Below are 16,691 nucleotides of genomic sequence, written 5' to 3' on the forward strand. Positions count from 1 at the left end.
CAAGGCAAATATGCAATGCTGTGTCTGTATGAGTGTGTATATGTGTGTTTTTGTGTGTGTGTGCGTGTCTGTGTGTAGCATATTGAAAAAGTTATGAACCGGAAATGAAAGGTTGGAACATACACGATGAGTGGCTCCATATGTATTGTATGTATGTAAGTTGAGCTGGGCCAAGTTGATAGGCTGTTAGGTCGGACGACTGGATCGACCGACTGGATCCTGACTGCGTGGTCGTCTGACTAAATGATTAGTGGTGCATCTGGTTAATTGACAGACCAATTGCAACTCGAATTGCACTTGACCAAACTCTTATCAGTTGGCCACAACTGTTTTCCCCATCAACTCGGTGTGTGTGTGTGTGTGTAAACTGAAAAATACACAAGATTGTGACAGCCATAAAAGGTGGAACGGCATGCAAAGTGCTAGGCAAATGACTAGCTCATGGCTGAGGAGAAGCATCGTATGCTCTATCAGGGCCAGGAACCCTGCCAGATTATGGCCATGGCATCCCTTAATGGAATTGGTCTGGTCAGAATGGCCGAACCGCCACCCTACGATGATGCCATCATGATGATGCCCAGCTATGCCAGCTGCAATTTAAACGAACTTGCGGATGGAAGATCAACACTCTTGCAGGAGCAGCTGCCCTTGGATCAAATTGATGGACAGCAGCAGCAGCAAGAGATGGAACAGGAGACTCTCCAGGAGGAGCAGGAATATCAAAGCATGGAGCAAGTAGATCAGGAGCTGCAGCATCATGAGCATCAGCAGATGGCTGTTCATAGAGTATCATTGCCCTATTTGCTACTCGGTCGATTTGCTTTGCCTAGGGTTCGAAGTAAGCCCTTTCAAGGGAATTTGTTTTGCAGCTAACTTTGTCCCATTTAATGCAGATTTTTTTCAACAACCCAAGCTGGGCGATATAGCCATTCCCATAAGATGTCCAGCCTGTGGCCAAAATGTTTTAACACGACTCGAACGCTCGGCGAACACTCGCACCCACACATGGGCCCTGTGGCTCTGCTCCTTTGGGTGAGTGAGTTAATTGAGTTGATTTGTTTGGCTCGTTAATGTCAATTCCCCAATCGGGAATGGGCGCGCACCAATTGTTGGCCCATTATGTCCTTAGGTGGTGTTGCTGTGCCTGTTTCTGTCCCTATTTTATGAACTGTTGTCGGACCACCAATCATTACTGCTCCAACTGTCAGATCTATTTGGGTGCATATTATCCCAACAGCTGTTTCCATCAATGAATCAACAAAGGAATGAAGCAATGATGGAATGAAGGAATGTGCAAATGTTGCTCTACGAACCAAAAGATGGTTTGGATAGACGACTTAAAAAAGTCAATAAAGCGTATATACTAAATCCACATTGAGATATATTGAACTCTAATCGTAATTTCTTGACTATGCTGTAACATGGCCATTGATTCACCTTAGAAGGGGGAGGGGGGCTTGAGGCAAAACATGTGTTATTCTTTATTTATAAACACATTTGCAGACTTTGGCCGTTGACTGAAACAGCCATTCCGGCTAGACTAAAAAAACATTTGCCACGACCAAGAGAAGACCCATTGAGAAATCCAAAGAGCATAATTAATTCAAGTGGCGACTTACCAATACTCTTTGTTTTTCTATCAATAGCCTGAATAGCTAAGTGAATTTCTTCTTAAGCCTTGTCAGGATCAGTCTAGGCAACATTTTGTAGAAACTTTGTGTAGACCACAAAAGCCAAGGCTCACTCAATCCTGAGTTATATGCTCGACTTGATCGCAAACAAACTTGGCCTATGCAAACTCGTCTCTCTCTCTGCCGCTGATCTAGTACTTTTTGTGAACCGAAATGCCTTCTTCCATTCCCTTCACCGAAAAAAAGACAAAAAAAAAAAAAACAAATCAAAGCAAAGCAAACAAAATCGCTAAAACGAAAATTGCTAAAATAGGCAAATGGCAATGCAATTTTGCCGCCCACTTGTTGGCCTAATGAGGTTTGTGGCACATTTTGTGGATTTGTGGCAAGGCAGCAAAATTGAATTGGCAGGCCAGCAACTGGTCCTCCATCACCCAATATCCATGCCCTCGTCCTTGTCCATAACTGGCCATGGGAAACAAATTGCCTAATCAGAGACGCCGAGTTAATTATGGGAACAAGAGAGTGAGAGCGACAGGGCAAGAGAGAGAGAGTGAGAGAAGGGGGAGATAAAGAGGGGCAAAAGTGGATGTAAGAGGGGCTTTCTCCTCTCCATGCCACAAAACTACCGTTTGCAATTCAATTAGCGCCTCAACCCATTTCCCATTTTGAAGATATGGCCAAAAAATTATATGCTTCCGGTCAACCGACGAGGCCAACCATTCAATAGAAGCCAAAATACCGCAAGCGTGTAAAATATAAAATAGAAAACAATAATCAGAAGATGAAGAAGAAAAAACAAAACAAAAAATACTGTAAACAAATACTGGCAATTAGTTGGCTAAAAATGCCACAACAACAATTATGGTTATAAGCGCATTATGGTCAGACACAATTCAATTGAGTTCAGCCTTTCGATTTCATCGATCGACACGCCCACGCACACGCACACTACCAACCACCCACCCCACACACACACACAGAGACGTAATGCTATTATTTTTCCTTTTATATTCTATTACTATTAGTTTTGTTTATTACCTGTATAACAATGACCTAACGACTCCTCCAAGTGACGATAATAAGTTGGCAACTTTAATTAGATTAGCTGCTGCCGCCAGCAGCCACACAAATATCAATTTCAATATCAATAGCAAACCGCGTACACTGCACACCATTCCCCTCCCTTGAGCCACCTCATCATAAGGTGGGCGCAATGGCAGCATGCCATAGGGATAAATCGAACTGTTCACAAAACTGTGGAGAATACATGAAGAAGGAAACGGTGCACAGTGGGCTGAGCTGACAATGTGATCTATAAAGATGGCCTTATGCCAACCTTTGATGTATCTAGGCAGATTTTACCTGTGCAACTTGTTAAATTTCGATATCCAAAAACGATTTGCTTTCCCCGTGGCTGATTCGTAGCTTCGTAGAGAAACCATTGGATACCCAGTGATTTGACTTGGCATAGAAAGTGAGTAAAAGGTGGTAAATTGTGATACTAAACCAATTATTGTAAGGATATTTCAAAGGGGTGCATCTGTTTATAAGTATTTCATTTCTGATTGTGAGTCTCTGGAAAATTTCTCAACAGATTTCTTTTGTTAAATTCCATTGAACTCTTTGAAATACTTGGACAATATATTTTCAATTGAATTGGGGTTTGCCCCCATATTGATTGATGGAATTCATTGCATTGGCAATGTTTGTTTAATTTGCGGTCAAATTGCGGCAATTGCATGGATAATGAAGGGATGGGAGAATCGAGTTGGTTGGGTTCAGTTCAGTGGGGATTTGGTTATTTGGGATGTCTAATCAGAATGTTTCAATTAAAACAAAAATGAACAAGGATCGAAAACGAGGGAGAGGGCCATTGGAATGCAAATGTTAACGGTAAATAGCAAATGCAGGCAGTTAAAGGATAAAGGATATAACTGTTGCAATTCCAAACGCGACGTGCAAAAGGTTGTCAGAGAATCAAGTCCACACTTTAGCCTAACCGACCGAGCCAGCCAGCCATCAGTCCAACCTTCTGCCCCCTTCATTTTTGCCATCCTGCTGATGATGATGATGATGATGACGATGATGCCATACCCCAAACTCCGTCACGTAGCCGCGTCAAATGAACTGCAACTGACTTGCTACCTCTACCGCATACCGCATCCCGTATTCCATAAAGTGCCATAGTCTGACACCAGCCTGGCCCCCCGCCGACCCCCTCTCCTGGCACATCCGCCTGTCATTTGGCTTGGTTTGCTGCGCAGACGCCGAATTGTGTTTCATTCACTAAAACGAAGACACGAGCACGAACAGCACCGAGGACAAGTGAAATGCCGACAACTAAAAATGCTGCTATATGAGTCGAAGCCTAAGGATTTGGAGGACTCAATAGCGCCTTGCACATTGGCCAGGACACACGTCCCAGCTCCTGTTGCTGCTTCGACTCAACGACTTCGTCCGACTCGGCGAGACATCTTGATGTCTGTCTGTTTATCAACAGCCTGTTAGCCGGCTTACGCAAAAACAAAAACGAACGCCCAACGAGCGAAAACAAAAAGCGTCGAAAACACTGAGCAAAAACAACAACAAACAAATTGAAAAGCGCGTGTGATCGAAAAACCGTCGGCAATTTGCTGAAGAAAATAAGTTTGTCTGTTTTTCTTTTAGCTTTGCCCCCTTCCATCCATTTTTTTTTTTTTTTTTTTTTTTTGTTTATTTTTTTGTTGTTTGTTTGTTTGTGCGCTTAATGGCCGCTCGGGGAACAACTAGTAAATCTGAAGTACAGTTATCATAAGTGTGGTGCGTGCGTGTCCGTGTCTCGCTTTGTGTGTGCGTGTGTGTGTGTGTGTGTGAGTGTGGTAAACAAGAAACAACAACAAATCCTTGGCCGCTTAGCGTCGCGCGTTATTTCCGGTTCAGTTTTGCTAGAGCCATAGCCAAGCCATCTGATTGAACCGCCATGGCGGCCCATTGCCGGGCCAAGACAATGCCACAAAATTCCAAATCCCTAGCCAAACCTAGGCTAACCCATCATCTACCACCGCTGCTATTGTCCATTGTCTTTCTAATATCGGTGACAGGACGAATTGAGGCGGCCGGAAATGACGTTATTTCCGTTGCTGCCGCCAACGCTGCTGAGACATCAACGTTGAGAAGGCCAATGATCCTACGCATGAAACGCGAAATCAATGCCATGAATATGGACGACGATGACAACGACAACGATAACGACGAAGATGACAACGGCGGCGGCGGCGGCGATAATGATGATGAGGAGGCAACTCTCACGGATACGGAGCAGCAGCAACATTCAAAGCAGACAACTCAAAAAGCCGACAGAGATTTTGACTTTGCTGCCTATATCAATGGTAAGTGGACAAAAGAAATCTCAATACTTTTTTCTCATCATCATGAAAATTTGCATCATTTTCCTCCTCTTAAATTTGTTTACTCATTACCTTAGAAATGATAATTAAATGAAACTATAGATTGTTAAAAATCTTTTACTTAACTATTCACCAACTTTCGTTCGATTCATGGAAATTTTAATATCGACAAATATTGTTGAATAAATTATTCTATTACTAATACAAGAATCTTAATCATAAAATTCTCGAAAATAAAATCAGTCGCCTCGCCGACCAAACACCAATTGAAGCAACTTCTTAAAGAACATGATACTATGTATAACTTTAGCTCCGTCAAAGACAAACTTCGCTCTTTGGCACTTTAGGTGGAAAACGTTTTATCCATAGCTTGTCTGTTTTTAGACCTATCCTAATCAAATCTGCCCGCTTACTAAATGAGTATACATATTACATTTTATATCTTCAGCTCTTGAGAACATAAAAAACTTAATCGAATCTAAATACCAAATGAAAGTCTCCGAGATCTATGTATTTATACAGACGGACGGACCGATAGATGGGTTGACATAGGTCGATCGACTTAGCTGTTAATGCAGATTAAGAATATATATATATATATACACTTTAGACTCCCTTTTCCTGTTAAGTACATTTCGGAATCTACCTTGATTTAGAGTGAGTGGCTAAAATTTCGAAAACTGATGCTAAGGAGATTAGGACATTGAAAACTTTTAAATACTTCTTTAAGTCTAAAAACTAGTTGGGTTGATAGCCAATTTGATTTCTTCCCGCAATATTTAAAGCATCTTTGGCAAATCTTGCAATATTAAATACTAAAAGTTATTCGTTTTTAATATCAAATGAATTACCGAAATTTCAATTCAATGACAATTTTTAGCAGCAACGGATTATTCCATAAAAGTCAAATTATGTAACAAATTAAAACTCAAAAGTGATTTAACAGCATTTGTGGCATTTTTATATTTATGAAAGACATTTTGTATTTCTAAGAACAATCAAATTTACCAACTTATTTGGATCTTAGAAAATGACAAACAAACATGGAAAGCATTTTCTATAAAAGAAGGATTGAGAATTATAAACAGTTTCCCAATTTGCAACTATTCTTTCAAATGTTGGCACAGAGAAGAAAGGAAATTTGAAGATTTTCTTCTTTTCGTTTTCCTATTCTCATTGGATAGGTTATCAGTTATCAATCGTTATCAATGTATCTTATTGTCTCTCTAAGTTGACAAATCTTGACTCATTCCTACTTCTATATATAAAAGAGAAGAGAGAACAATGTTGCCTTTTATTTCAGGTCTATGAATTGTGGTCGATTTTTGGGGAATAATTTGCTTAAAACTATTTGGGTTAAAAACTGATAGAGTCTGCTTGTATGCAGCTGAATTATGGTTATTTCAGGTTAAATGGAACCATTTATTTAATGTCAATTCGAGATAACTGCCAACTATAATCTATGCTTGCCGATCTAACAAAAATATATATTCTCATATTGACATGGCCAATGTTTGAAGGCTTGTTTAAATGCCAAATTGCAATTGAAATGCAGTTAGCTGTAATCTATGCGAGTGTTCTGTGTGTTTGGTTCCATGTGTGTGGGTGTGACTCTTGTTAAGCTGTAAAGCACTTAGCAAACACACACACACACATATATAGAGAGAGAGAGAGGGAGGGAGAGTGAGAGAGGGACCCACAAACCACACACACACACACACACAGAACGTGTGGAAAGGGGAGAGAGCAAAGAGAGTTTTTGGCAAACATTTCGAAACGTAAAATTTATTTATAACACTTGTAACACATAGGCGAAAATGTAATTTTGTCGAAATCACAAAATGCCACACAAATACACACACACACACGCACACCGAGGCAATACAATTGCATTTGCATTTGAATTTGAATTTGCATTTACCCCCATTTGTATGCTATAAATTTTTACTTGTCAATATGCTTTAGCTCCTTTCTCCTTTCTCACTGCACTCTCTTCTCACTGGCTAAAGCAATTAAATTTGAAGAGCTAAAATTGATAATAGTACCCAATGGAATAGTGAATAAATAGATGCGAGTTAAAGCAATAGCGCTAAAATCTATTTGATTATAAGTAAATTTGCCATATTGACTTGTTGCTTATTGTTTATCGCATCGCTCAATGCTGTTAAATATCTGGCGGCCAAAGTTAACACCTTTTGCATCATAAATCCCATAAATTATATGGCCATGATGTGGCTATGTATGTATGTGCACATATAGAATATATAAAGCTGCATTGTTTGTTTATCCCGATGTGTGTGTGTGCGTCAGTCTGACCAGTTTGCTTATTTATAAGCCGCGACAGGCCACGTTGACACTCTCGTAGAGACAGCCCGCAGCCAGCTAGCAGCAAGCGACACAAAAATATGGCTCAAAATACATATGGACCAAACAATGCATAGGGCACAGAGAAGAGACAGAGTGAGCCAATTCCATGGAGCAGCTAAAGTTATTCCATTTTACCAAAATTTCAGACTTTATTTTTGCAATACACTTAAAAATAAGTCATAAATTTATCAATTTTCTACTTGCGCAATTCGTTTAATGATAAAATTGCTTTGAATTAAAAGACTAACTCAAGCTCACCTTGCTAAATCAATAGGTTTACCTATCATTCCGAATTAGATATCTATTTTAAACAGATTGTGTCTAAAAACTATAAAAACCAAAATGATATGCCAACACTTTCATGATACAAATCCAAGAAAATCTTGAATTGAAATGTATTTCGGATTATTTTTCACATTTCTGTACTTGAATGATTCTTCTGGAAACTTAAAAATTTATTAATACTTTTAGGCTTTTCTTGAAAAAGTGAAGCCAATAAACAAGTTGGCTGATATGGGATACTGAGAAAATGTAATGATAAGGGCTAATTCTTTATTTGATGGTTGCCTTTGGATGACTTTTTCTATGACTATGTTCTCTTGGTTTTATATATCATATATTCTAGCACAAAGATAAAAAAAAAAATGAAATGAAAAACAAGAAAATGCCGTCGAAAACCTTTCAAGTCGATTCTGCCCAAAGTGAAATAGGCAGAACTTTTTAACTACTTGTTAAATCACTTTTTATTTCTTTACATTAAAATTACTTGATCACAATGAATGTGGTTTTAAGTTTAGTAGGTATATTTTTTACCCAATCGTAAGATTGAAACTGAAAGGGAAGCCCTCGCATAGCAGTCATATGTATGTACATACACCCACCACATACGTACGTTGTTATTCAAACCTGGTCGAAAGGCGTTTGTTGATTTTATTCCTCTTGCTCTTACTTTTCTTTTATATTTTTTTGTTTTGTGGGTATATCCCGGGCGGTATTTGGCTCTTTTATATTTGTTTTTGTTCCTCACTTTTTATTGTTTGTTCATGATGGTGTTGCTGTTGCTGTTGCACCATGGCTTGTTGCCTTCTGTTTTGCTCTGCTCAGGCCCCTAATCCATGTCGAAATATTATACTTATTCCCATGTTCCTTTCCGGTTCTCTCTCTCTCTCTCTCTCTTTGTTTCTCTCTGTGTGTTTCTCACTTTTGCCATAAGCAGATAATCAAAAGTAAATAATAAAGAAGGAAACAGGGCAACAAAATTTGCTCCATCGAAATGAAAACTTTTGCCACTTGGTCTATTCATTAATATATAAAATTAACCACTAAAAATTTGAAAAGTGCCTAAAGGCACAATTGATAAACAGACTACATATATATACACACACACACATACACACACATATTTATACACACACGAAACACGTTTAAGTGCTTAAGCAATCAAAAGGGCTGTGATTTCTACCAGTTGGAAGGAGATTGAAAGAGTTTTTTGAAAGCAGAAACTTTCATCATGTCTTCATGGATATGCATATGTATGTGAGTGTGTGTGTGTGTGTGTGTGTGTGTGTCTCTATGTGTGGTATATATGTGAGCTGATTATTGAAGATTTGTCAGAAACGTGCAAAATGTGCGAACATTTAATTAACTTTTAAGACAATTTGATATTTGAAGCAATTAAGCGTATAATTTGCCATTTAACGTAACGAAATTTTAATGAGATTAAACTGGCCGCATAAGTTTTTGTCCTTTACCATCCTTTCTCCCTCCCCCCCATTCTTGTCCCCTCCCCTCCGCTCTCTTACACTCTATCTCTCAATTAGGACAAGTTTAAATTTCAACGAATGTTAGAATGACGAGCAAAGCAACTCAACCACCCAACTACCCATCTATTCACTCAATCACCCACCCACCCACCCATTCACCTGTCCACAAACTTGACTGAAAAAGCGCTACTAACGTTTATCCTGCTGCTGTAGTATAAAGTTTTCAATTTCCGGTGAGAGACAAAAAACCAAAAAAAAAAAAAAAAAAAAAGAAGAGAAATAGAAACAGAAGCTGAAGGAGGAAGAAAACCTTTGTCAGGATGCTTGTAAATTATGAAATATCATTGCCCATGCTCTGGCTTAAGTTGGCCAGTTAACATCAAATTTAAACAAGCTGCCACCGCTTCCCCTTGCAACCACACTCTCCACCCTCTGCCATCACTCTGTCTCTCTCTCTGCCTCTCTTTTTGTCTTGGTTGGTCTCTTTCTTCTTCAGATAGTAAAATTTGCGAAGCGTGTACCGTGGATTTTTATTTTAATTTTTTTGGTAGTTTTGTTTTTTTTTTTTTTTTGTTTTTGGGTTACTAAAAAAAGGAAAAAACGAATAAAAAATGTTTGTTCCTTGTTGTTGTCGTTGCTTGGTGTTGCATGCGGCACATGCAAACCACAAATGATAGAGCCCCTCTGCCATGTCGTGGCGCCTTTTTTGCCTTCTTATTGTCGTTCGACGTGAACCACCTAGGCAAAAGTTGCCCCTGAAGGCAACTGCAATCTGTAGCACGGATGCCAACGTTTCAGTAATGTGACACTTTGCGCCATGGCATGTGGCAGCAGCAGCAGCAGCAGCGGCAACCAAAATGGAGGAAACAACAGAAACAGCAGCAGCAGCTGCATCTCGCCCCACCATCAACAGAACGCAAAAGCAGCTGCCACATTTTTAGCCAAAAAGCTAAATAAAATTGCTTTAAATGCAACAGTAAAAACTCCCTTGAACGAATCACAAGCTTCAGTATCTAATGATGATCAAATAAACTCTTTCGATTTCAAGCTGAAGCAAAGCATTTTTCACAACGTTTCGTTGCAGTTCTCAACTAGAGAACTAGCCTCGAGTGGCTAGAATGAGCTACTTATCATTTCTCAAAATGTAAATGAATTCTCGACAAATTGTCGAACTTCGTATGGTCTTTGATGTAACACGAAATGCTGCTCAATCCTTTCCTCAATATAAGATTATTCCATACTTTCTTTCAACATATTTTGTATAGAAATAGAAATATGACATTAAAAGTTTCCATTAACTTGGGATCTTTACTGTAGATGCAATTGCTTTTAGTGCTATGACACAGATGCACACACTCACTCACTCACACACATACTTGTACACACTGGGTGTCAATGGCTTGGATTATGAGGGGGGGGAGTATTTTTTTTTTTATGGTTGGGGTTGAAAGCCAAACAATTTATATCAATCATACGCAATGTGGTGCCAAATTGTTTCAGGCATTTGCCCGAAATATCTCAGGACATTATCTGCACTTTTCTTTTTGCACACAATGTTCTTGCATTTTCTTGTTGGTTTATCACTTTTATTCTTTGCTTTCTAGCCATGGCGAATACATTTTCGGGGTCATCATCCTCAATGTACCCAGGCCACCACCTAAACCTGACCAGCACTTTCATCTTACCATCTTGGCCCCATTTTCAACAATAAAAACAAATTTGACTAAAATTGAATGCATTTGCAGCAGCTGCATTCAATGGGCGTTTCCATTTGGCTAATTAGTAAAATGCCAGAAGACAATTGTCAGAATCAAAATTCAGCTCGATATAATGAATTATTACAAGACTTGCACACAAAGAAAGTGATAGAAAGGGCGAGTGGGCGAGAGGGAGAGGAAGAGAAGTAGTGACACACACATACAGTTTTACACTCTATTATTATATGCCAACAGATTGGAATTCAGATTTAGTAGAACCGAATGCCCCATAGACACACTTGAGTGGAGTTCATTTCATTCGGCATAAGCTCCAACATAAATACAAAAGCAACCATTATGAATGGTGAGCGACAAGGGACAGGCAACAACGAGCGCTAGATACATAATGAAAGAGATAAAAAGATATACATACAGAGAGCGTGAGATGAACCGAAAAAGTGTGAGAGACAGAGACAGAGTGGGATTAAGATGACAGAGATAGAAATGAAGCGGCTTGGTGACCAGACTTAAGACTTGAGTATCAAATTATACCACAGAATAGCACACGGACAAAAGGACACACAGACTACCGACTACAGACTACAGACTACAGACGACACGGATGCGGAGACCTACAAATTGTATATTCAGACACAATACTATTATACACTCTGAGTGGCAGAAGCAGAGCCAAATGGCAGAGAAACTACCATTCAGGTGGTTGGACCATAACGAACGAGAGGAAGAGGGTGGGAAATATTGTCTCAGTTTCTGGTTGCCAGCATCTTATGACCAATTAAGCAAGCGAATGAATTTGCACAATTGAGAAATAAATTTCTACATATACATAGATAACTTTAAGATATGAAATGATAATAATAATAATAATAATATTGTGTAACAACAAATAAGTAACTGTATAAAATAAGAAACAATCTCATTTTGCAATGCAAAGATGATTGAATTTGGTAATTCTTGTGCATTTGTCTGAAAGAATTCGTAATTTGATTTAGTATTTTAGTATTTTTAAGCATTCCTATGCTTATTAATTAAGCTGGCAAACAATGCGTATACGCAACTTTTTGTTAAGAGGGAGATAGAAAGAATTGTTAGATGACCTTCCAACTTTTTGATAAAAATAAACAATTTTTTTCTTGACTCATAAACCAGTTTAAAAAGTCAAGTACTTACATTGGCAATAAATTAAATACTAACTATTTGGTTTAAATATATGTACCACCAGCATTGAACTAATGGAATCAATTATACTTCATTAATTTTAAATAAAACAAACTGTAATTAACTCATATTGAAAGTTATGAGTAGAAAAATGATTTTTGTATATAAACAATGAAATGGAAAAATTGAATTGTTTTTCCTTCAATGTTGTTATTAATATTTTATAGTTGGGATATGTGAGAAATTGCATTGAGGGGGAGCAGTGGCGGATCTAGAGCTGTGAAATGAGATTATGTTGCCCCCAAAAATATGCAAAAAGCAATGCAAGAATTCGCTTATACAATCAGATAAAGAAATGTAAAAAAAAAACATTGCCTACTTTAAAGGGCAAAGTTCCCCCCATTTCACAGCCCTAGACACGCCCATGTGGGCACGCAATGTCAGAAATATGAGACAAAAAAAAGAAGAAGGGGTTAAAGCAGAATAACAGATCCTTCGTTAAAAATATATTATGTCAGTCAATTTCTATATAAATATTGTAACCGATCATTTAATCATCACTAGAGATATTCATGGGTCATTATGTTTCTTTTATTGAAATAATTCATATCATTTGCAAGCAAAAAGTTATCACAGATAATTAAACCACTTATCCTATATAGATTTGATTTCTAGCAAATAGACTAAGCTAGAACTTAATCAAATTCTAGGACTTCAAAAAAGGCAAAAGAGACGAGAACCAAACAATCCATTGGACTTGAACTTTATCACGAAAATCGGGAATTCAATGAAGTGATAAACTGGCAACATTTAGTGCCTTGTTCTGGTTGCTGCTATAACAAAAGTTTTCTACATTTTGCTAGGGTTTTTATGACCAGGATCAGCAGCAGCAGGAACTTTTGTGTGTGTTTGGGGGGTTTTTGGTTACAAAATAATCAGAAGCAAACAAAAACCAAACTGAAAAATCGAATGACAATAAAGCAAAAAGCAATAAAGTAAATTAACCTTGAAGTTCAATGTTCAAAATACAAAATACACACATAAACAAAAATAACCGAGTTAAAGTTTGGCAGAGGAGAGAAGGTGAAAGGATGAAAACATGAAAAGCGAAAAACCATAAACAAAATGGCGAGCAACAAAAAGTTTTTGGCCGATTAGTCACAAGGATGGGTCTACAGGCGAAATGCGAAAGGCGAAAGGGCGGTGGAAGTGAAGACAAGGGAAATGGAATGGAACCGCCACAGGAGTTCACCGCCGCCACAACAGTTCAGTTCAAAAGGCCATAAAAGTTATATTCCCCTTTTCGAAAACGAGAAAAGGTTAAAGTATCAAACCAGATAATTACTCATAATGGCATAACGGTAAATGCATTATTTAAATGGTCTGCTCCGCCCACAAAATACACACGCACACAGATACACTCTCTGTTTACCATCACGCACAAAGCGAATTTCAACAACAACAACAAAAAAAAAAGAAAAGAAAAGTAACTAATGCATTGTCCTGGCATTTACTAGTTTATTTTCAAGGGGGTCCATTTACATAAATGTTAATCTCTCCCCCTTGTGGGAGAAAGGGCAGTAGGGGGAGTGGCAGGAGATAGTAAAAAAGTAGACGAACTGATATACGTTCACAAACAAAACGGCATTCACCTTTGAACTTTGGCCACATCAAATTTAATTGAAAGGTTAGCAACTTGCTCACATACACACACACAAAGTAGGGAATCAGATAGAGAGAGAGAGAGAAAGAGCAACTTAGTTGCTCACACACACATACACAGTGGACATAGACAGGAATTCGATTGCATGAACAATTCGATATATGCCAATATAACTATCGGCCATCTCAGTTCATTCTCAAATGTTAAATTACAATTTTAATTCCAAATTCTTAGATCTGACAATCTATCGATAGCCATTTCGATATCGATGTACAACTTAGGCTACTTAATACAACTAAACAGATATTTGAGAAATCAAACTTATTAAATTAAATATTAAAATTTTGTTTTTTATTACAAATAGATTGATTAGAATAGTTTATGGAAAACAAAATCACGATCTGTTATCAGTTGCTTTTTCAAACGAACAGGGAAATTTGTCTATGGAAAAAGTTTTGTATGTTTCGCTCCACTGTGTATTGCTTTGGGTATATGGCTCTGTGTGTGTGTGTGTGTGTGTGTGTACGAGTTTGGGTTGTTGGTGAATTGGTGTTGCTTTTGAAATATGGTAATGACCACAAACAAACATCATGGGTAGGACATCAATCGATGTTGGCGCATTTGTTTTGTTGCCATTTGGCTCTATTAATATTTCACATTTCATATTCCTGTTCTTTTCACCAGTTCACCTTTTGTTCGTCGTTCCGTTATGCGTGTGTGTAAGTGGGTGCGTACGTACATACACCTGAGCCACACACCTTCTCAAGTTACTTCACTTTCAATGCCCGCTGTGTGCCTGACTGTCCGAGTTGGCTCTGTGCTTCTTTTTTGTTTCTCTTCTTATTTTTGCGTTGGCATTTCCCAACTCTGCCTGGCTCTGTCACAAGTTGAAAAGGGTTTCGCATTGCCGAGTTTCGGTTTCAGTTTCAGTTTCATTTGCGGTTTGCCAGAGCAGAGGTTTTTCAAAAAGAGGTTCGTTGGGCGGTCGAGGCGTGTATTTTAATTGTGTTGACTTTGTAAATGATCCATTCATAATGCTGCTCGAAGGCATCCTTCATTCCAACTGTTTTTAATGGCTGGGTAGTTAAAGCCGGTCTCCGAAAAACACACTGAATACGACAACCAACACAAAAAAAAAAAAAAACAACAAAAAAATCGAATAAAACAACAAAAACAACATGGAACAAACAAAAAAATTAAAATGAATCGAAATGAAACGAAAATCGATAATGAATTAATTTCCAGCATAAAACAGAACAAGTGAATGAGTGAATGGGACAGCTGAGTGAGAGAGAGAGAGAGAGAGAGAGAGAGCGGGAAGTTAAGGCAAATGGTGCAGACAAAAATTTATGACTATGGCCAACCCATCCCCACATCATGTTCTGCCCAGCTGCCCTGCCCTGCACATGGCCTGCAGCCAGTTAACATTTTTGCCAGGGACCTGAACCTGGCCAGTCTCAACAACAACAACAACAACTGAACTGGACTGGCTCTCGGCTCACGATTCACAGCCACTGCGAGCCACTTGTGCTCGCCAATTGATAATCCCTTGAGTCAACAAACAAGCCCATAAATATGCTAGAAAATTAAAAGCAAAAAAAATAATGCTCGGGGTCAGAGAACGAAAACATTTAATGAGTTAAATATATATACATACATATATAATATCACTTGACATGTTTCAAAATAAATAAATGCCAATTTTGGTATGATCTAAAGGCTTATGAGAAAAGTACTTAAGGTAATAAACGCCAATTTAGATAAGTGATTGACCCATCGAAAAGGCTTTCCGATTATATAACGCCTGGTATACATATATCACTTATCTAGATAACCGCTTTTCATCTTGGGTGCTTCCTTTGTTAGGCAGTTACAAGGGCTTAGCAGGAACTGCTCGACTCCAGTCGGCCTCAATTGTTGTGGCCAACAAAATTATGTAAATTATTTACCTTATGCTTTCAACTTGCTTGGCTGACAACATTTGAGCATTTGCGTGTCTTTAATTTACCTCTTCTTCTTCATACTTCAATTACTTATTTTGAATATAAATTTTTTATTAGAAATATGCTACTTGGGACTGGGACTTGTTTGAACCAAAGACTACTAGTCATTGTAGCCGATCAATAAGTGTCAGTCAAATTATGGGGAGAAGGGACTGAAAGAATGGATAATAATAATTTAATGTCCTGCGATTCGATTTAATTTTGGCCAAAACTCTGTCAAAAGTGGAGACTCCGCGTTTGTGTATCATTAAAGGGCATTTGTAATGCAGCTTGCACTCAATCAAACTTGCCCAAATTGCCAATTGAGTGGCATTAAAAACTAATCACAGCACATGACTCCTTTTACCTTTTCACTCGCAGCCTGCCTAGCGTGGCTCTGTCTGTCTCTCTCTCTCTCCCTCACTCTCTTTAGTCCGCATGACTTGCAATTAAAGTCGAGTTCTAGTTCTACATTTTATATGCAAAAAGAAAAAGCAAACTAGTTTCATTTGCGTTACGTTTTTTTCTTTTTTGTGCCTCTTTTTTTTTTTTGATGATGGGTTGGTTCGTTGGCTGGTTGCTTGGGCTTGTTATTAGGCCGTAGTCGTACGTGTTTGTACATACATGCAATGTAATGCAACTGTAATTATGCGCACGACTGACATACATTACACTCACCCACCCACAAGGCGAAGGAGGCCGCAACCCACTCGGCAAACATATATATTTATAGCCTACTTAGCAGGGCAACAGCAAATGAACTTACAGTTAGCTTATGGAGATTTGTTTGTGCATTTGCTGCATATTTTTTAACGTGTGTGTGTGTGTGTGTGTGTGTGGGGAAAACTAAAATTACCGTTTTCGGCCAAAAAATAAAATATCATTAATTTTACAAATGCCAGCGACCCAATTTGTTGTTGTTATCAATTCTACCAAGCGCTTAGTTGGTACTTAGATAAATACTTTTTATGCTTCAGAGATCCAATTTGAAAGCTAACACAAAATAAAAACAAATTTAAT

General features: G+C 38.3%; 2 protein-coding genes across 2 annotated transcripts in view; both read left to right on the top strand.

Annotated features, from left to right (window-relative positions):
- Nucleotides 1-455: 455 nt before the first annotated feature.
- LOC137586985 (uncharacterized) lies at nucleotides 456-1,259 on the top strand. Its single transcript, XM_068303205.1, has 3 exons — nucleotides 456-838; nucleotides 894-1,032; nucleotides 1,130-1,259. Exons 1-3 carry the CDS (start codon nucleotides 463-465, stop codon nucleotides 1,251-1,253), a joined length of 639 nt encoding a protein of 212 aa, XP_068159306.1. The 5' UTR covers nucleotides 456-462; the 3' UTR covers nucleotides 1,254-1,259.
- A 2,791-nt stretch (nucleotides 1,260-4,050) lies between these two features.
- LOC137586984 (uncharacterized) overlaps nucleotides 4,051-16,691 on the top strand; it is a 40,403-nt gene continuing 27,762 nt past the window's right edge. Inside the window, exon 1 of the mRNA XM_068303204.1 lies at nucleotides 4,051-5,002. Within this exon, the coding sequence (XP_068159305.1) occupies nucleotides 4,594-5,002 (409 nt within the window). The 5' untranslated portion in view covers nucleotides 4,051-4,593. The remainder of the gene's footprint in view (nucleotides 5,003-16,691) is intronic.

The sequence above is a fragment of the Drosophila tropicalis genome, unplaced genomic scaffold (genome assembly GCF_018151085.1).
Source record: "Drosophila tropicalis isolate 14030-0801.00 unplaced genomic scaffold, ASM1815108v1 contig_158, whole genome shotgun sequence".
Taxonomy (NCBI): Eukaryota; Metazoa; Arthropoda; class Insecta; order Diptera; family Drosophilidae; genus Drosophila; species Drosophila tropicalis.

Excerpts from the sequence above, each read along its gene's own strand:
- LOC137586985 (XM_068303205.1), top strand. The coding sequence starts at position 463 with ATGCTCTATCAGGGCCAGGAACCCTGCCAGATTATGGCCATGGCATCC. Across the intron at positions 839-893 it reads TGCTTTGCCTAGGGTTCGAA|ATTTTTTTCAACAACCCAAG; the intron begins GTAAGCCCTTTC and ends CATTTAATGCAG. Across the intron at positions 1,033-1,129 it reads CTGTGGCTCTGCTCCTTTGG|GTGGTGTTGCTGTGCCTGTT; the intron begins GTGAGTGAGTTA and ends TTATGTCCTTAG.